The 21599-nt window shown below is 38.2% G+C and overlaps 1 protein-coding gene across 2 annotated transcripts; it reads left to right on the top strand.

Moving 5' to 3' along the window:
• Positions 1 to 275: 275 nt before the first annotated feature.
• On the top strand, positions 276 to 19421 carry ca5a (carbonic anhydrase 5a). 2 transcript variants are annotated; one of them, XM_042496182.2, is made up of 7 exons: positions 276 to 817; positions 5089 to 5286; positions 6701 to 6819; positions 9861 to 9956; positions 10200 to 10262; positions 11908 to 12066; positions 14381 to 19421. In XM_042496182.2, exons 1-7 carry the CDS (start codon positions 676 to 678, stop codon positions 14549 to 14551), a joined length of 948 nt encoding a protein of 315 aa, XP_042352116.1. In that variant the 5' UTR covers positions 276 to 675; the 3' UTR covers positions 14552 to 19421. The 2 variants fall into 2 exon arrangements, with proteins under 2 accessions (XP_042352116.1, XP_042352117.1); XM_042496183.2 differs by lacking the exon at positions 276 to 817 and adding an exon at positions 4529 to 4954.
• The last annotated feature ends 2178 nt before the right edge of the window (positions 19422 to 21599 follow it).

Here is a 21599-nt window from a genome sequence, read left to right as displayed (position 1 = left end):
TGTAATAAGCTAAATTCCACCACTGGTACTTTTATTAAACTAAAGGAAGTGAATACTCCCAATAAACAATATACACTGAATTCAATATGTCAGGTTTACAAAATTCAACAGCATAAACAATTTATAATAATACAGAACATATGCCAGGGGTACAAAAATCAATAAATAATTTAAAAAACGTTATTTTTTTAAATTATCTTCATCCTCATCATCATTATGATCATCATCGGTGACGCCCCTCAGCGGAGGCCTCTGATTGGTCAGGACGGTCCCAGCAGCCCCCCTCTCCCCGGTCTGTCCTGCCGAGTAAACAGTTAAGCAAAAGCGGCCGTTTATCTTATCTTTTATCGAGAGTCTGGACCGACAAGGACACGTTTTAACCCGGTTAAAGTGGCGCCACAGCTTCAGGAGAAACGGTTGTTGTTGTTTTTGCGGTCACATTTTGAATGTGTGTGAATCGGACCTCACCCCGCCTCAACGCAAACGGTAACATTAGGAGGCAGAGACGGAGACCAGCCGACGGTGTTGTTTTAAGAGCTAACTTCCGCGGACTTAAAAACACTTTAGCCAACCGTTAACTTCGCGTGAACCACCGCGAGGACAGCCGGTAAAGGGGGTTTGTAGCGCCTCGTGCAGCCGCTCGTTTTGAAGCTCGTTAACGTTAGCTTGATCAATATGGTGACTTTGTCATCCGTAATAAGACCTCTGGCTTCTCAGCTCCACCGTCAGCTCGTCAAACACGCCAGGACTCACCGGATAACACCGGTCAGGAGATGCAACCTCACGGCGTGCTCCAGCAAATATGTCCTGTCGCAGAGTGAGTTTTTTCACATTTGTTTTGTTGTTTTTTTCCCCTCCAGCGTGACACAGCAGCTCAGTATCACACGGAAACATGCTAATGTCAGATATTTCCGGTGGCATGTGTGTGTAAAAATGTCAGTGATTTGGTTTTTGGGCTTTTTGGGGGGCTTTTAGGCCTAACATTGTTGGTCACACAGCCTCAATTAATGGTCACTTTTGTTGTCATCTGAAAACGTGCATGGAGAGTTTTGGAAAGCCTGGACTGGAGTGTCCTCTTTACTGGATTTGGGTCTAACAGACTCTGTTGATCCAGCTGTGTTTGAAACAGAAATCCAGCTCCAGGTTTTTCAATCAGGTATCGATATCTCTGCTAGAGGGGGCGACTGAGGCCCTTTGACCTACATGCAGGGGCCTTTATGTCAACTCACATGTATAGTGTTAGGAATGATGTTATCAAATGCACTTTCAGAGTCTGTTTTCGTCAAAAAATTTAACACACTTTAATTATGTCATGCCTTCATCACATCTCCACGAAATCCTTATTGAAGCTTGACATTTGATTTGATATATAGATTATATTAAAGGAAAAATTCAAAGTCAGTGGCAATCCTGTATGAATAAATGGATTTATTAAACAGAGAAACCCATTTTTCTTTGCTTGAGGGCCACATTTGCAAAATGACAGGAGACCAGGAGCCAGTTACAGCAGCCCCATAGATGTTTCTAGAATTTTAGGACATTTCTCACATTTTAAGACGTTTCTAGGATATTAGGACATTTCTTTGATTTTTGGACATTTCTAGGATTTTCAGACGTTTCTGGGATTTGAGTATGTTTCTAATATTTTAGGAAAGTTCTCTGATTTTAAGACGTTTCTAGGATTTCAGGACATTTCTGGGATTTGTGATGTTTCTTGGATTTTTAAGCACATTTCTAGGATTTCAGGACATTTTGGGATGTTTCTATGATTGAAGCAGATTTCTTGGATTTTAGTACGTTAGGAATGTCTGACATTTCTAGCATCTTAGGATGTTTCTGGGATTTAAGAATATTTAAAGGATTTTCTAACATTTCTGAGATTTTGGAAAAGTTTCTAGGATTTTAAGATGTTTCATAATTTTAGGACATTTCTAAGATCACAGGACATTTCCAGGATTTAGGACATTAGAGGCTTTGGACTCTTTTGGGGTCTATATGATCTACTATCTAGTTCTAGCTCTATTTGTTTTATGCTCTCAAGCACCTTATTTACACTTAAAGTACAAAAAAAATTCTCAGTGTGAATCACTTTATTTTTTATCATGAATTAAAAATTGGTTGGGGGCAACCCAGCACCCTATTAGGGCCCAGATTTGGCCCGCGAGCCTTAAGTTGAATATCACTGCTTTACATGTCAGACCTCTGGTATGAGTCATCATCTTTGCTTTTGATGTGTCCATTGAATATTCGTGACATCCAAGCTCGTCTGACGAGTACCAACAACTTCCTCACCGCACCCAATAACTCGAACCTTGTCTTGTTCACCATCTCATGCCAAGTTCAACCTCAGAGACGACATCCAAAAAAAGAAGAAAAAAACAGTTGAAAGTGGTAAATAGGGCAGTGCGGCTGAGCTTTTATGTTCACCCATGATAAATAGAGTTCATATTTAACTTTAACAAGCTTGTTGTACTGGGCACTGTCTGTCCAAAGCTTTATTAAAAGGCTTTTGGTTTGGCTTTGAAGTGGTTTACTAGAAATGAGAGGTTTTTTGTCAGTCCATTGCCCTGCCCTTTCATCTGTCCTCATGCTATATTACTTTGTAAATGTATCTTTACATTTCTCAGGTAAAAATATCAAACATCACTTGCAAGAAAGTGATAGAGTCTGTACTTCCCTGAAGTAAGGAAACATGCAGCCATCATTTAAACGCATGAGAGCTCAGATCTTGAAGTTTAGCCTCTCAGGTGCAACCTCATCTCAGATTGGTGACAAATCTTGCCTCCTTCAGTGCATTTAGCAAACCCAATACCTTATACTCAACCTTAATCTACAACCTGAAAACTCTGAGTTGATCTTTTTAGAGATAGCACACAAGTACAGTCAGAAAACCTTTATTCAGGGAGCAAAAATCCCAGAAAAGCTAACTTCCACTTATATTTTTATTGCTACGGAAATGAACGTCCCAAGACTTGCAGTCTCACAGTGGACATCTTGACTGCTTTCATTGCTGTCTAATTTATTTAATGGGAGAGTTTTTAAATAAGTATCCACTGGCACTTGCTGTCTGCAAGTTGATTTTTACACTGTACAGAAAAAAATGGAAACCAGTGACTGCCTGGAGTTTAGGAAAAACACATTTACAAATCCAAAACCCAAGCTTTGGAAAATATTGTCAAGAACTGAATATGACTCCTCCTTCAAACCAAAGCCGTACCTTTAGTCAAACTGACTGGCTCAACACATTTGTGTCTGTGTTTGCAATTAAACAAAAAGCTCTTTGAAAGAAGTTTCCATATGTTTTGCTCTTTCTTATTGTCTGACTGAATTTAAACAAGTATTTGTGTTCATGCTTTAACATATTAGCCGTTTTACCTTTGCTTTCCCACAGTCCTGTTAAGGCTGTGTTAATGCGCTGCCATTGCAAACCAACATTTTAATGCTTCACAATAAAATGTGTTTCTCCTCAGAAGGCATTTATTTTAAGTATTCATCACATCAAAAACATTTTTGGTTGAACAAACATTTTATTACTTGAATTGAAACTTGAAACTCATTATTCAATGGAAGCATATGTGAAGTCTCCCTTTTAAAAAATAGCAAAAAAAGTTGAGATTATTAGTCCAGTTGCATTAATATCACAGATAGCAAATATACACAGTACAACAACTGTCTACTTCTATATCAAGGTAAACCTTGAAACTGATATATTTCTGCAACCGTAGTTGCAACCCCTGCTAAATGACTTGTTTCACTATCAGGATTTTAAACGTTCGCTCAAGTATCAATTTGAAAGTCTAAATTAGCCACAGAATTGAATAATTTTATCCCCATTTCAGTCAACGAAGCACTAAACCTGAAGTCGTCGGCTCTGCTGGCGGAAGTCTGCAGTACGGCTGCTCAGTGGGTCACACAGTGCAGGAGCAGTGCACCGCTGAGCAACTTCTATAGAAATGAATGATATCCAGTCATCTTTCTAGATCCAAGAAATGAACACACTGAATCCAATTGTAAATATGTGCAAGACCCCTGAGGACAGATGCGTTTGCATGAATCAAATGTACTTTCAGGTTCATGTGGCAGTTGATTCAGAAGATTCAGCAGGCGTTTTTAGAGCTCTTCGTGACATTTCCAGGAGCACTGCAGAGTGACACGGTGACACTGACACGAATCAGAACAACTTCACAGCTGACAAAATGAACATAAATGGCTTCGCATGCAGTTATTTTGTGTCTGTGCCATAACAAGAGTCAGGCGGCCAACTCCCCCAGGAGGAGCAGCTGAAATCTGATGAAGATGAGGGTCATCTCCCAGTCAGACCTGTTCGCTTGGCTCTCAGTGGAAACCTCAAGCCCTAAGCTGGATGAATGGAGAGGAAAACAATAGACTGCTTTTGCGCCCTTTGATAACACTTGAAAGATTTCTTCTTTTGGTCAGGAGAGGGAGGAAAACTTTTAAACGGAGCTTTTTTGATTTAATAAGTAGAACATTGTACAAGTGGAGTTTCTGTCGTTTGGGTGGATTTCAAGGCTAAAGGAAAATAAGGCAGAGGGAGGCAGGGAAAGTGAGCGAGTAATTAGAAGTCAGGTCCCTTGACAGACGTTGGCCTGAGCTGGCGGTTTGACCGGCCAGAGGTCCTGGTCTGATTCCCCCGCTGTGGAGGGGAGCTGGGGGCGTGCCAGGACATTCCGTGTGTCACTTTCTGTACAGCCAGCCCACTTCTCTCTTATTTTGTGATTTCCTTTTAGGAAAAAAACAGTAAGAGGACTAGAAGGAAGTACTATTGCTCACTTGCTCCTTCTTTCATTCAGTTCTTTTTAACGGCTCAAGGAAGAGGAAGGGTTGCGTGTGTCTATCCTGACACGTGTAGTTTTTTTATTAATATAGTAAGGAGTTTTCTCTCTTAAAATGGACTGCGTTAGGATGCGGGAAGCAGCAGAGCACAACATGAAAAGTGGGTGTCAGCATTTTTGGTTTCCAGTCTTTTTCATGGACAGCAGACCCTGTAAGTTTCTGTCTGTGGATCAGTTTAAATTTCTCTTTTTCTGAACTTCCTCTCTGTCTTCTTCTCCTCTTCCTCTCCTCCAGTGCATCCCATGTGGCAGGGACCCCTCGCGGTACCAGGAGGCGATCGTCAGTCTCCAATTGACATCGTTGTGAGAAAGAGCGTCTTCGATACGGAGCTGAAGCCTCTGGTCACTGATTACGACCCGCAGACCTGCCAACAGATCTGGAACAACGGCTACTCCTTTTTGGTTGAGTACGATGACACAGCAGACAAGTCCAGTAAGTACTCTTCTGTGTTTTCTATTTCTTTATTGTCTTAAAAAAATCTGAAGATATATTTGAAGCCTCTCAGTCTTGCAAAAAAAAAAAGAAATCTAGGATGTAACATAATGATTTGTTCCTCAGTATTGACCACTAGATTGGGAACAAGTAGATCTCAGGAAGGGGAATGCATGTTTTGATCTATATGAGGATTATCTCCCTGTTCACCCCCCTTAAATAGCCCTCTGTCGGTTGTGAAATCCTGTAATCAATGCTACACCTAACGCTGCTGATAAAAACCACAGCCGTCACGTGGATGTGGTGACTGTCATGTGACTCGCGTGTCTGTCCTGACCTCAACAACTGTTGTCTTCAAAGTGTTTATAATTTTGGTATAATTACGGGGCTATACCAAAATCACCGTATAACTTTCCAAACCACCAAAACTAAATATAAACTTAATTTTGGTCAAAATAAAAATGTTTTAAAGCTGCAAAATTAGCTGCTTTATAGGTGTCACATGTCCTCAGTCTGTGTATCATGAGCTCAGTCTGGTGCTGAGAACAATAACAGGTTTGTAACAGCGAAACCTTGAGAAGAGTATTTTATTACCAGTAAAATAAACAAAGAAACAATGCAGGTACTATAAGTACAGATTCATTCTTCAAATGGATGTTTATGATTACAGCTGCATGTTACCCTCCTTATCTGATTGTAGTATTACTGGCGGTGATCAACAGTTTACAGGCGCAATAAAGTCATGCTGCGTTGGTTATTGTTGTCTTTGCTATATAATATTTCTCAGAGGTTTCTAGGTCAGTGTTACTGTCTGAACAATGAGTTCCTCAGCAGATGTCCTGTCATCATTTCCTCCTTTTTGAAAGAGGAAACAAAAAAAAGACAAGACAGTTACACAGGGTTCCTGCCAATCCTTAAAAATACTTAAAAGGCATTGAATTCAGTAATGTAAAAATAAAGCCTTGATTGGTATCAAAATGCCTTAAATACATCTGTCAACAGTCATAAAAATGCTAAGATGCTTGGAAGCAGTATTTTTTCCAACATTTTTTTTCTGACGTTGCATTGTAAAATCACAATTACAAAAACACAATCGCCAAGTCATGTTATATGTTACAATACACATTTGGGTCTAAATTGTCCTTAACTCTGAATAAATGATGTTGGTTCGTGCTTCTTTTTTTTTAAAATAAGTTTTAGTCATTGTAAAATTGGTCTTATATTTTTGCAAGGAAGCATTAAAAAAGTCTTAAAAAGTCTTAAATCTAACTTGCCTAACGCTTTAGGAACCCTGTTTTAAATATGATCTGATTCCTTTGGAGGACACGTGTTTTATTCTTTTATAATGACTGCAAAATCTGTGAAGTCAAACTATGATGCATTGACCTATGCGTCCCTTTATTTTGTGGCACAGCGCTGAAAGGAGGCCCCCTGCAAGACAAATACAGATTGTGCCAGTTCCACTTCCACTGGGGGGAGAGCAACGCCTGGGGGTCAGAGCACACTGTGGACAGGAAACTGTTCCCTGCAGAGGTACTGTGCTGTAACTTTCATACATTAGCACACAGCAGGTGGTCAGCGTGAAACTTAAATCTTGCTGGGATGCTGCATTTTTCTGCAATATGGTCGAGAACATTTATGAGCAGGGTTCTTATGGTCATGAAAAACCTGGAAAAGTCATGGAATGTGCAGATACCTTCCAGGGCCTGGAGAAGTTTTGGAAAACCTAATATACCCTAAAAGTTTTGGAAAAATCTTGAGAATTTTTGTTTTAAAGACCTGTATAATAACACATGATGTGTTGAAGGACCATCAGATTTTTGAAAATCCAATGACAATCTCTGTTCCATTACCTCCATTACATATCTCTGTCACAAGTGTCTGATAACCGTATTTGAGGGATCACTGCATTGTGTAGACAGATATAAACAAATATAGAAACAGAAATACCTGGATCTAATAACCTGTCATTCTGCTAATGCAATAAAGCCCTCAAAACAATATGACCTTGATCAAATTACAATTTTAACTATTTTTGCAGCTCTAGTCAAGGAATTTTCAGTGATAATAGTTGTAAAGTATTGTTTCTAATAGCTTTACCAATAAACTAACAACCACTAATATTTTTTACATCACAATTTGTAATTATTCTGGAAAGTAAAAAAAACCCAGTTTTTAAGGGTACATAAGGGTTTTAAAAAAAGCATCAAAATAAGGCTTGTACATATATATTGATGGATGGAATATTAACAGAGATATCTGTATTGGGATTTCTTCGAATTCAGAATATCTAAATAAAATACACTGTTTACATGATCTGCATCAAATTCAGGATATTGTAGCCACGGTCATATTCTGTGCTTTGTAGGAATGATATTATACTAAGCAATAGATTTATTCATTTTTGGAGCAATTAAATAGTACAGGGCTGGACTGATGATGCTGCACAAGCGCCTCATTAACAGCAGTATCGCTGCATCTTTAGCTTTGTTGTACACACCCTCAGTTGTTGCTCTGAAAAGACCTGCTTGCTCTGCTGGATTAATGAAGCGTGTTTAGCAAAGAGGCCCTGCAGTCACATGTATGGCAGGTGTGTGTGTGTGTGTGTGTGTGCGTGTGTGTGTGACCATGTGACCAGGTCATTGAATGGAAAGACTCAAGTTATGTAGGTTTCAACAAACTATGTAAGAGAGAGAGTCTCTTAAGGGTTAAAAGAAGAAAGGAGATCTGGAAGAAAGCAAATGAAACTCTGCACTGTTTAAACACTGTAAATGTTGACTTACTTTGCAGTCCCATTTATTTTCCATTCCTTGAAGTGTCCTTGAAATTATGCCTGGAAAAATACTGAGAGTATTGTTATTGAGATTTATCATGCTATTTCTGTACTAGCTGACTGGTATCAGAAACGCTGCCAGGGTCTTTGATCCAGCGGTATTTCGCCATTTTTTTATATCAGTAAATTTACATCAAACAAAGACAGTGTATTTGTCTCTCCGCAGGTGGTATTTGAAACTGGTGTCCAAGCTCACGTTCCACCACAGAACATCTATTTTCATGTTGTTCCATTAACAGCACACTTACGTAACAACAGGTTCCACTGACTGTGCATGTGTGTCCTCAGCCAAGCCCTTGTTGGTGGTGTTGGGAATGTGTCCGTGTCCATGCTGTCATCACTCAGCAGGTTTTTTATGTCTGTGTGTGTATGCAGAGGATCAAATTACAGTGATGACTGACATCTTTGTGCTGTCTTGTGAATGGATGCTTTTTGCACACGTGTCTTTGCTGTCAGTGACAATGTGCAGATGATTAGAGCTGTGCTTGACTCTAAATGTTTTAATCTTCATGTATATTTCATACCTGATCATAGAAAATTAATTTAAATCTATATTTTCACATTATTTCTGCCACAGTTTACTGTCACTGGTAGTTTTCTACATGCAGAAAAATGCCTGATCCTCATTTACACATGCACCACGTTGCACCTTTATTTAAATGATGTAGAAATTAGCTGTGGGGATTGTTAAATATGATAAAAAGAATAGGGCAAAATGTCCAGAAAACTATATTTATAATTCTCTCTGTATTTAATTATGTATTTATATATATCTTTCTTGAGGTCTTTTTTTTTACATACCTTTATTCTATTTAATTTTATTTTTTTTTTTACTTTCACCTTATTTTCTTGTACCTTTTCACTAATTTATTGCTAATTTTTACGGTCATTTTTTTTTTCAAGTTGCTCATGGTTCTCTTCCCATTTTGCTCAGGTTTCAAAGGGTTAAAGGTCACAGTGACTTTGTGTGTCTCATTCTCACCAACGTGATACCTCAAGAACCCCCCCTTTTATTTTACACTTTGAGTCAAGGACAACTTGATTACAATTTGGAGGTCAAAGTCAAAGTTATTGTGACCTTATGTCCGTCTTATTCCTGTGAATACAATATCTCAAAAAGCTCTTGAGGGAATTTCTTCAAAACTGGTACAATCATCCACTTTGGCTCTGGAATGAACTGAGTTGTATTTGGTGGTCAAAAGTTAAAGGTCAAGATCACTCTGACCTCAAAAAACATGTTTTTGGCCATAACTCAAGAATTCATGAGCTAATTATGACAAAATTCCACAGTGATGAGTGTGTATATATATATATATATATATATATATATATATCAAAAAGGTCACCTTCACTCTGACATCATTATGTTCTGCAAAGACACACCATTTCTCAACACCATGAATCAGGAAGAGACGGGGAGACATTTGGTTTAGATACTGAACTGGAGACACCAATCTTGGGTGTCCACCTTGAAACTGCTCATTGTAAGGATCTTGACGGGTTTGCGGTAATTCTAGGTTTTCTTAGTTTACAGTAAATGGTATGTCATGTTAAAAAGACAAAACTCATTCCAAATCAAACAGTCAAAGAATAAACTCTTATTTTGAAGGAAAAAAAATAAGGCAAGGACCGAATGAGTGGACCTGTGATCAGGGCAGAGGTGTTTAAAAGGTCAAGGTCATGGTGTATGGTCGCACACACAGACAGACTCATGATGTTTGTATGCTGTGTGTTTTCTCAGCTCCACTTGGTCCACTGGAACTCTGACAAGTACAGTTTGTTCGAGGAGGCAGTGATGGAGGACAACGGACTAGCTGTCATTGGGGTCTTTCTTAAGGTACACCACACACACACACACACACACACACACACACACACACACACACTTTAATATCCCTGCAGTAATTACAGAGTAAACATTGATTTAAGTACACAGATACAGTTTACGTTGTTGACACTGTACACGTTCTGCAGCTTGACCTGTTTATGTGATGCAGTGCTGTACACATGATGTGGTGTGTGTTGTATATGCAGTTCAAACAGTGAGTACAACCCAGATTAACGTCTAATCCCTGTGTAGGTGGGAAAGAGACACGAGGGGCTGCAGAAACTGGTCGACGCTCTGCCTGCTATCAGACACAAGGTCAGTCCACTCACACACATACACACCTCATCTTTTTAGGATGACGTGCTGATCAGATAGTGACCCTATTTGTGACCATGAAAAAAATCGATTTAAAATCTGGTAATGAAAGGTAACCACATTTCACTTGAAAGTAAATACCGATGCCGTCTAGTGGTTCAGTAGAGACGCTGCAGGACAGACAGGTCTCTTTCACAGGAGTCAGAATATGTGAGTACTGGTGACACTTTTTAAAACCTATTAAAAGCTATTGTTAGGATTAAGAATGCACAATATTGGCTAATTTGCCGATATTTTCTGACTCATTTTGACCAGCTGCTGATAACAATATATGCACGTGTGATAAAAAGCCAAAACACAGGAGAGCTACTTGAAACTAGTAATTGTACAAAAGCTCTTTGGTAAAGTTCATGAACAATTATAGAAAAACAAAGAGAAACCCAAGACGTTAGTCTTTAAGAAAAAATAAAATAAAATGCTTTTATCACGGTGTAATAAATTGTCCTTTTTTTCCTAGACGAGTGCCTTGGTTTCTTCCTGTTTTTTTTCTAGATATGCACTTATGTTTTTCCATGTAATTGCAGAGAATGTAAAGTCACTCCCCCTACTCTTATTGTGATAGCCCACTGGTGGCAGATGCATACATAAAACACAGTGCTTTTCAAAATGTACACATTTATTAGGTAAACAGTTAAACTACTTTACCCAAGGTTACATGTAAAAAAATATTTATTCTTTATATAACAAATTTTAAACAAATCCGCTTCTTTCCCTCTTCAGCAGTCTTAGATGATGCTCTCTCTAAGGCATTCGACATTAGCAGGGCAAATGGGTCATATTTCAACTAATTGATGTCCCATAATTTAAGTTTTTTCTTGTAGTTTTGTGTCTTTTTGGGGTGATATTTAATTTGCCAATACAGATGATGTGCTGATATTTGTACATCCCTACTTTATAAGTCATTTTTGCATGCTAAACAACTGCACAGTGTCAGCCCTGGAAACACTAGGGGGTAAAGAAATATTTTATACATTATTTTATGTTATTTATTACTTAGAAATTTGCCACTTTAGAATTCACACATCTTAATGCTAAAACAATCAGCATCCTTGTATTTACTAACAGATGTTACATAACGATGGTCTTTATTGAGATATATTTTCCTGATAATAGGTTTATACATATCTATGTTGGCCTTTATACGTGTTTGAGGTGACTGACTGGAGGTCAAAGGTTGCCTTTCTTTTACATCACTGCTGTCACACTTCTTATCGCTAATAATGTCTGATAAGGCAGGTGTTAGCCCAGTAAGAGGAAATGCAACAGTTGTATAACACTCATAGTGCAGTACTAATGTGACTTATTTTATAATGAATAATGATTAGATAATGAAGGTTGTAATATTTACATGATAGCTTCAGTCCTCTGTCATTATATTAGTCTGCGCTGTAAGGATACAGATTGGTATTTTAGCACATTTTTTGTTATAATTATAATGGTATTTTAAATATCTTATTTATTGTATTATAGAATAATTAAATTATTCGAACCTGTGTGTGAACAGCGATGTCTCTTTCCTGCAACATTAAGTTAATTCAACATACAGCTTAAATAACTCTGTGTGTACTCATCTGTCTCTCTGTAGGGCAGCGTAGTGGAGTTTACCAGGTTCGACCCTGCCTGTCTGTTACCCACCAACACTGATGACTACTGGACCTACCACGGCTCTCTGACAACGCCCCCTCTGACGGAGTCCGTCTCCTGGATCGTTATGAAGCAACACATAGAAGTCAGCCATGACCAGGTGTGTTTGTGTTTCTTCACACTGATTTTTGTGAAAATTTTTAACTTGATGTTATTGTTTATTATATTTTTATATTGAGCTACATCCTTGAAGGCACAGTTCACCCTGAAATACATCAAAACATATTTTTCCTCTTACCTGTAGCGCTATTAATTAATCTAGATTTTTTGGTGTGACTTGCAGAGTGTTGAAGATGTCGGCCGTAGAGATCTTTCAATATATAATATAATGGACTTAGATGGCTTGTGGTGCTCAAAGCACCAAAAAATACATTTGAAAAACTCAACAGCAATGTCTCCTTACAAAAATCATGACACAGTTACTCGATCTTGTTGTGAACAGTTTTCATTTGAGGAGGATGCCATTAATGTTTACATCTCATACAGTCACGAGCATGAGGATCCAGTCCACGGTTAGATGCATGCGTCCCTCTGCGCAGTATTTGGGTTGGTGGGTGTAGTTTTGCAGAAAGAAAATAGTTTAGAACATGAAACTGCTCAAAACAAGGTTGAGTTGAGTAAACGGGTCATGATTTCTGGTAGGAGACATTGCTGTGTAGTTTTTCAAATGAATTTTTCGGCTCTTTTAGCACCACAATCTGAGCGCCATGTAGTTTGATTATATTGGCGAAAAGGCAGACATCTCTTCGGCCAATATCTCCAACACTGGACAACTCACACTAAAACAATCCAGATTACACTACAGGTAAGAGGAAAAATGTGTATTTTTGATTTGAAGGTGAACTGTCCCTTTAATATCACTGGTTTAGTTCATCTTAAAGCTGCTGTAATCCACATTTATGATATTAACAGTGGATTAAATGACTATGTGTAAAGTAAAAAGTATTGCTTACAGTGACCCACAGAAAAATATAATCCAAGTCTGCAGTTATGTAGAGTTTTTACTCTCTTCCAGCTTGTTGGTTTGGTTTTCTGGCTTACAATCTTTAATCATTCTTGTTTTAAAACACAGGAAGTATGGAGATTTTATCTTAAGTTTTCATCTTAAAAACTCTGATACACCTCCTGCCACCCAACGGTATACAGACAAAGGTTGCAACTAGCTCTGGTGGATATAGTGGAACTTGTAGCGATTCAATTTCCAGGAGAAAACAGAACTGAAAACAAATTAAATTTCGGACTTGCATTAAACAGGTGGCCAGAGACATGAATGCTAATATTTCTCTCTGCTGAGTGTCTAGAAAACAACTGTTAGCTCACACATCCCATAACAACAATGAGGGCTATTTCAGATGTTCTGCTGCCTCCGAGTGGTCAAAAAATCAGTTACTGCAGCTTTAAGCAGAGCTGAAGCAACCACTAGAGGGCTCCTGTCTCCTTCAAGGTGAAACTCAGCCTGAAGTAGCAGCTATGCTTTAACGGTGATATTAAAAGTGGTTCCAGAGGCTAAACAGAAATCCTTTTCTGTGACCACATTTCACTTTCCTAATCATGTTGGCGTGTGTCGACTCTTTGAACAGTGATGAAAGTTACACTGAGCTGAACAAACCTGCACGGCATCATTTTGTGCCTCAAGGCTCCTACCCTCTGCTAGTATTACACAGACGACGAAGGGAATCAGCCTGAGTATGTGTTGTATCAACCTGTTTAACCCTTGAAACCTGGAGCAGCATCACTTGTGCTGCTTTCAGATGCCTTTCGCATGTAATATAAAGATCTGACTTTGAGCAAAACATGGAAAAAGAAAGGCAGTGAGCAACTTGGTAAGAAATGTTCCACAAATTGCAAGAAATTAGTAGATTTAGAAAATTATTTTTAGAAAGACGAGAACATTTCAGGGCCAAGACAAAAAAAAAAACGAGGGAAAAACTATATTTATAGTTAATTATCATAATTACATATATTTTTAGAGATAATTGTCTGTCTTTCTTTTCTTTTTCCTTTTTTAACTCTTACAAAGTTTTTAACTCTCTCCTTTTGCCCCTGGTGGGTGTTGATGATAAGAAATGGTCCACAAATTTGTAGAAATTAGATTTAAAAAAAAAAAAAAAGCAAGGGCAATACCTAGGGGGGGAAAAGCTAGAGAAAAAATAGATTTATAATTACCATCATTGCATATTTAAAATTATGATACAGAACTATTATAAGTCTTGTTTGCCTTATATGTTTTTTAAACTAATTTTCAGATGATTTTCTTGAACTTTTTACAAATGTCCTGCTATTTTTATGGCAATTTCTTCTTTTGTTGCTTATTGCCATCTTCCCATGTTTTGTAAATATAAAGCCAAATTGCTCAGGTTTGAAAGGGTTAGCACTCTTCATAAGTTTCTGACTGTCTCATTTGCACCCTGTAGCTGGCGGTCTTCCGGAGCCTTCTTTTCACCTCAGCTGAAGAGGAAGTACAGAAGAGTATGGTGAACAACTTCCGTGTGCAGCAGGCACTCTGCGGTCGCACCGTGCGCTCCTCCTTCTCTCCTTTCCTCCAGGAGGCACCGTCAGCCGAAGGCGACAAGCACACCCACTGACGCTGCTGGACACAGTAACACACACCGCACAGTGACCACAGTGCACATATCAAACTCTCCAAACTCTCTTCTTTTTACTCTTATCGCAACACAATGTTTCTCATCACATTTGAAAACATAATTTTAAGTATGACAAAGTCTCCTCTGAGGATCTTCAGTCATACTTATTACTGTTTTTCTCTCATGGAGTGAACAGATTGTATTTATTTTTTATTTCAAACCATTTTACATGGAGGGTGTAGGGATGCATCTGTTTCTCAGCACTTGAGATTTTTTTTTTTCTTTGGATTTTTTTTCTCATTTTGGTTTGAGTTTTGCAGACCAATAACCAATAAGGGATGGTTGCTGTGGAGGATGCATAGTTTTTATCGTATTTATTACACCTTTCTCAGTTCATTCAGTTACTGTACGTGGGATGTACTGCAGCTTGGTGCAGAGAGCAGCTGAGTCGAGGTAAAAACTGAATGACACTGTGTGCTGGTGGGTGCGACAGCAGAGTCTGCTGTCACTCCCCAGCAGTGATGTTTGTATCCATATAAAGAGGCTGCAGCTGCTTCTAAAAGCCCAGGAGATTTTAACTGACTGGAGTGGAAATACATCATATATCTAATATCATCAAGGGCTTTTTTTAAACCGTGTATAGTGGGCTGTTGGTTTTATCATTAATTTTATCATCTATACATTAAAAAGACGATTAGAATGTATGTTTTCTTCATCTGTTAAAAGAGATTATACTGTCTACAGTACAACTGACATTCAGAAACTACATGTGTCACAACAGAGTTTTAAATGAACTCTTCTGAGCCTTGAGTCTTTCATTCAGAGCTGAATATGTTGCTAATAAGCACAAGTTACAGCAGCACATGTGCATAGCAATATTTTGAGTGAAAGAAGCAGATCTCTTCCATTTTTACAATAGTGTCAAGCACCATAACCGCCGTGCCTTAAATACTGGCAGACTTTGACTGGCACAGGTCACAAACGCGTTTGAACACGAAAAGTATCTTCCACAACTCTTCCAATACACTGTGGTTCAGGTACAGTGTTTGGTGGTTGCCCATAGTAACGGTCAAGGCTAAGTGGATATCTGCAATGATTCACGCCTTGTTTACTTTCAGGTTGAATTGGATTAAATGAGTAAGGTCTAAAATCAACAGCATGAGTTCAGGAACATAGTAGAGGAATTCATGAAACTTTTAAGTGAGACTTTGATTGAATCACGTCTATATCTTGAGAGAACTCCTGTTCTCATTGGTTCGTCTGATTTTGGTTTGTTTGCTGTTTTCACACACAAATGTATCCAAATAACATGATGAGAAATTTATTTTTGCTGTTTCGGGTTGTGAAAGGACTTAAAGAGTTACAACTAATATTGTACTGTAATGTTAAATCTCTTAGCTACTCTTAAACTACATTTCTTTAACTTTAAAATTAAGTCAAAACACACCAAGGATTCTACTATAAATAGCTGTGCGTGATATTAAGGAGGAAACTCTGAGATTGACAGATGATACAGTGGGACCAACTGACCACAACGGCCTCGTGTATCAGCTCGCCTGTCTGGTTGCGTCTAAAAATATGTTTATATTGGCTTTCACTTTAGAGAGGTGAAGTCATTTCCTGGCGAGCTTCTGTTGTTCTGGCTTTTCTAACTCAATGCCACCTCTCGTTAAGGATTTCTTTCATGTGTCTTTCTGAGAAAATGAACCGTGTTCGTGTTGTTTACTTCCCGTAGTCTCATTTAAATCAGCATCCACTATGGCAGCTGCTGTAAGAACTCTGAGCCTATATGAATTTTATAAAGCTAAACAACTTTGTTGCTATTAAAAAAGTTGCAGCTAACCAGAAAATTTGCGAGCAAATTTTGGCGCCGTGTTATGTGTGCGACCCACCGTGGGAGATTTAACAAGATGCATGCATCCCTCTTATTGCAATTTTATGTCATTTTTATTGTTTTAGAGAGCACTGCTGACACGTCTGTTATATGTTACACGAGAGGCAGACACTGTTGTGTTTAATGTCACACCTTTTTAGCTTCCACGATGCTGGCATGTTATCTAAAATCACTCACTGGAGTGGCATTATGTGTCTGTATATCCCAAAAATATCAGCAAAGCTCTTTTTTAAAGTCATTATTCCAATTTTATAGCTGTAAAATCTTTTACTGCATTCCCTCCTCCTTACTGTTATTGCAGACATGTCTAAAGCACGGGTTCATGGGAAATGATGTTCATTTACCTGGAGTGAAATCACTTTTCTTGTGCTGCTTTCCGCCTTCCACAAGTATTGAAACCTTTGAACCCATAGCAAATTGATGCGATTTTTTTTTTAAAAAAAAAAACAGAGAAAAAAGGCAATGACCAACTTGGTGAGAAATGTTCTACAAATTGCAAGAAAGTAGTTTAGAAAACTATTTTTAAAACAATTAGGGGAAATTGTCAAGGGAAAAGAGGAAAAAAAGCTAAGGAACAACTGTATTTATTGCTAATTATCATAATTACATATTTAAAATTGTGTTACCATTTTTTTTATCATTTTCAAGTATTTTTTTCCAGGTAATTTCCTTTATGTATTTATTTTTTTTAATCTTTTTTTTAAACTAATTTTCAGGTAATTTTTTTGTACTTTTCATTCATTTCTTGCTGACTTGGGGTTTTGTCTTGTCTTTGTTGCCCATTGCCTTCTTCCCATGTTTTTGAAAGAAATCAAGCCAATTTGCTCAGTTTGAACCTGAGATATTAAATACGCAATGATTATTGTTTTTTTGAAACATTTTTTCTGCGAGCCACGTGACATACTATGGAAAAAGGCTCTGTGCTAAAGCTGGTTTTGTAGTTCTTAGCGTAGTTACAAATACCAGTGTTACTTTAGGAACAGAACCGCTTTCACTGCAGCCCTTTTTGAGCTACTTACGGTACACTTAATGTACCTTATCCAGAGCTTCAGAAGCGCTACGCTAAAGTAAATGAAGCGCGTTGTTCACCTAATCCAACAGCGCCGCACACACAGTGCAGATGAGGATTTCAGAATAAGAGCGAGCTCATGCAACGTTGCATCATGTAAAGAAATTTGGCAGTCTGCCAACTCTGGCTCATGTTCGGTAGTTGTGGTGCGCCGGGTGAATCTTAATATGCAGCACTATTAGAGATGAGGGAAGATGAGAAGTTGGAGAGAAGGCGAATGAAACTTTCGACTTTGACGCAACATAAAATGATCAGTTGTCTGATTTCACATCTTTTACTTCAGGGCAGGAAACTGTTATTGCACTACAAACCAGAGAAACACATCAACGGGAAGTGTATCTGGCTGCTTAGAAGATTATCCGAAAGTTTTGGCAGGGGGTGAGAGGTCACGGCTGTCTGTATAATCCCAGAGGAACGATGCAACTGTCCAAACTGGCCCTCTACCTCTTTAGAAATAGCTGCTCCCTCCTCCTGCGGGGACGCTCACACACTGTGCTCCGTCTCCCCAGCAGGGCTCCCCACACACTGAATGGACTAACTGGATACGTATTGAAAATATTTGAATGCTCAGAGTGATGTTAACTCGTCGTGAAGGCTGCAGACTTGCTGGTTAAGGAGAGAAGTTTGTGCGTTTTGGGAATGTTGCGCGGTTGCTTTTCTTTCTTCACAAATGATGCAATACAGAATCTATGTTACTAACATGAAGACAAGGGACCGAGTGCTGCCTTCATCTTGTACAGCTGTATTTTATTGATGTATTTGAATCGTGCACCATGATCGCCTTCATGTTTCATGGCATTTTACTCATGTTAATTTACTTTTTATGCCTTTTTTTTAAACATTGAATGCAATGAATATCAATATAATCCAATAGAAATGTACAAAATGTTTGTCTACGTGGCCTTTTCTGTCAAAACTAGAGTCAGTGTCATGAAACCAGAAATCAATTTAAGGTGACTGAGGTGGTTTAAGCAACAGTTTGGAGGTTTATGGAAAACCTTAAAAAGTTATGGAATTTGTAAGTAGTGGTTTTCGAAGCCTGGAAAAGATTTGGAAAACTAAATATACCCTGAAAGTTTTGGAAAAAACATGGAATTTTGTGTCACAAACCTGCATAATATTACATGAAGAGTTCATGCCATCTCAGATTTGAAAACCCAACGATAATTTTTTATTTTACTTTTTCTGGTTGGGATTAATCGTGTAATTTTTGGTGATTTTTAACTTGTGCGGTTTTGGAAGGCATGCTTTCTTTGAAAATCATCAAAATTTAAAAAAAAAAAAAGAAAGAATTCACCATTTTCTTTCTTTAAAAATCACCAGTAAAAATTATTTAAACAAAACATGCCTTTTAAACCCCTTTAAAAATCATTATCAACGGTCCTTTCAGAGAATGTATAGTCTTGAAAATTTGCCTAAAGGTCATGGACATTTATTGGTACAAATACGTATGAACTCTGTTTTGTTTCCGGTGTCTTCTCCTCACTTGTATCACTGTCTGCCTTTCTGAGCAAACCACAGACTGCTGTCATCGTGCTGTATTTTCCTCATGATGTTTTACGCTCTCGGTACATCTGTCCTTGCCTTCTGCAGCCTGGCGTGATGTTTTAGCAGGTGTATGCTGTACATTACATGCAGAACATAAGTCAGCTGTTTATTTGTGCAGCCAACATTCCTGCCCTGCAGGGCTTCACTACGCCCCTCCACCTGGATGGCTCCTTTAGGCCCTCGTCCAGCTGTGCAACCAGGATGTGTTTTGCTCCTGGAGGCCCCTGCTCCTCGATGGGGGAATGTTGAAAAACCACCCAAAGGTGTCACATGATAATAGATGTAAACATGATTTAAAAAAAAACTGACATATTGATAAATGGTGTATAACAATAAAGTTATGTGTGATGTAAAACAGATTTATATATGTGTGTTTTTGTGTTTGACAGGAGTAGAAATGTGCTTCGCCGTGCTGTGAGACACAATTTATTTTTTTGCGACATCTGTTGAAAATTGCAGCCAAACCTGAAATACGAGAAAATACCAAACTGAATTTTTTAAAGGCGCTGCAGTGTAAACTGTCTTTCTAAGAAATGCATATATCCCATTTAATGGTTCGTACAGTCATGAAAAACTGCACTTGAAACATGAAAAAAGTCATGGGATTTACATATAGCAATTTCCAGGCCTGGAAAAGTTATGGAAAACTAAATTTACCCTGAAAGGTTTTGGAAAAGTCATGGAATTTTGTTTCACAAACCTCTATAAAAACACAAGCTGTGTTTTAAAGAAAAAAAAAGCCCTCTCCCAAAATATTTTTTATAGCAAAAACAAAAAATAAATAATAAAAAAAATAAGCAAGCCACATTTTATTTAAAGAAAAAACATTGACACATTTTTTTTTTACAAAATCAACTCAGTGGTAAACTAAATACAAAATACAGCCATTTAAAGTTATAAAATAAATACAAAATGCAGCCATTTAAAGTTGTATGTTCCTACCTCCTAAAGCCAAAATAACAAACCAGCCCCTCCCTAATGCTTGAAACATTATTTGACATGCCTCCCCCTTTTTGCACCATGCCCTCCCCCTTCATAAATAACATACTGTTCTTAAATTATATTTAAATATACGACAATATTCTAATCATGTTCTGAAGTCTTTTTTTAAGTATATATTTTAAAAAGGCATTATGTAGTGATAAAAAAGCACCAATAACGATGGTCGTATCGCTGTTTTTGGTCTTGAAAATTTGCCTCAGTCTCATGGAAAAGTCATTGAAATTTATTGGTAAATGTTTGAAACCTGTCATTATTCTTCCAGCTCCTCTCTAAGCACGACCAAGGCCAAGAACAAATTTGAAAAAAAAAAAAAAACAGTTGACCACTGCCTCTGTCTCAACCCCCACCTCATCCCCACTGATGCCTTTGAAGGCCCCTGCTCAGAGGAAATGTTTAGTGGCCCCCGCCCAGTCGCCTGGGGTCCTGAGGGCGGGTTGTTTACTCTCTTTTATACGCTGTAGCCACGGCCGGGTGTGATTTTGGTCTCCACCTGAATCAAACCAAAGACACGGCGATTGAAGGCGACCTCTGGGGGTGTTTATTGTGCTTGGCTGCGGGGGAATGGGGGTCTGAGTGTACCGGGACACACCAGTCTCGACTGGGCTTCCCCTGATTGTATGAATGGACAGACTGACTGGAGACCCCGAAGCTTTGAACTCTACGATGTGTGTAACTCTGAGCATGCACATGAGTCTGTGTAGGAGGCGAATGAGAAAGCATTTCATAACCGCTAAATATAATGTGACCTACATTTACGTGTTTTTGGTATGTTTAGTATGTGATCTACATAATATCTTAAAGAGAACATGTTGCAAGATATCAAAAAGCTGTGGTTGAGACATATTTATTTGTGGTCCACATCTCTCTCTGTCCTGATTTTTAGAAATTTAGTTTGAATGACAACTTATAAAATCTTACCTTGTTTTTCTTATCGTCAACAAATCTCACAGAAAGAAAACAATGCACGAGGCATGTAACCCTGTCTGTGGCACCCCAGAAAAACCTTTAAAGGTCATAAACATATAGTGATATTTTTGGAAAAAAGGTCTTCATAATTCCACAGAACAGCTCATCTTTGCAGTTTTAGCTGATGTTTCTTAAACAGGTGTAGTAATGTATTTGTTTGGGATGATTTTCAGCCACTTTTGGTGCTCCAGTGATTATTTACAGCGACAGGATGGTGTATATGGGGTTGAGTGAAAATAAACTACAGTGGATGTGTTCATGGTGGTGAAAGAGGTTCTTGTCACCCAATGCAAAGGTGTGGCTGGTTTATGTGCTTTAAAAGGAATGCTTCACCCCAAAATGTTCATTTATATATCCATCACTATTTCAGTGTTATGCTGAATTTGTGAAGAAAGCTTTTGTTTTTCTTGCAAGCCTCCATGTTGAAGGAACAATCCAAAAACTCAGAAAAGTTCTTGATGAACTGAAGTTATTTACTGTTTCAATTTTCTGACTGATTACACATTTGGTACAAAAATGTACCGTGTTAAAAAGTGCCATAAATATATGATATTAACTATTTTTTTCAA

Source organism: Plectropomus leopardus, chromosome 7 (assembly GCF_026936395.1).
Source record: "Plectropomus leopardus strain MGB_pleo_1.0 chromosome 7, ASM2693639v1, whole genome shotgun sequence".
In the NCBI taxonomy this organism is placed as follows: domain Eukaryota; kingdom Metazoa; phylum Chordata; class Actinopteri; order Perciformes; family Serranidae; genus Plectropomus; species Plectropomus leopardus.
This window is presented reverse-complemented; position numbering and strand designations above follow the sequence as displayed.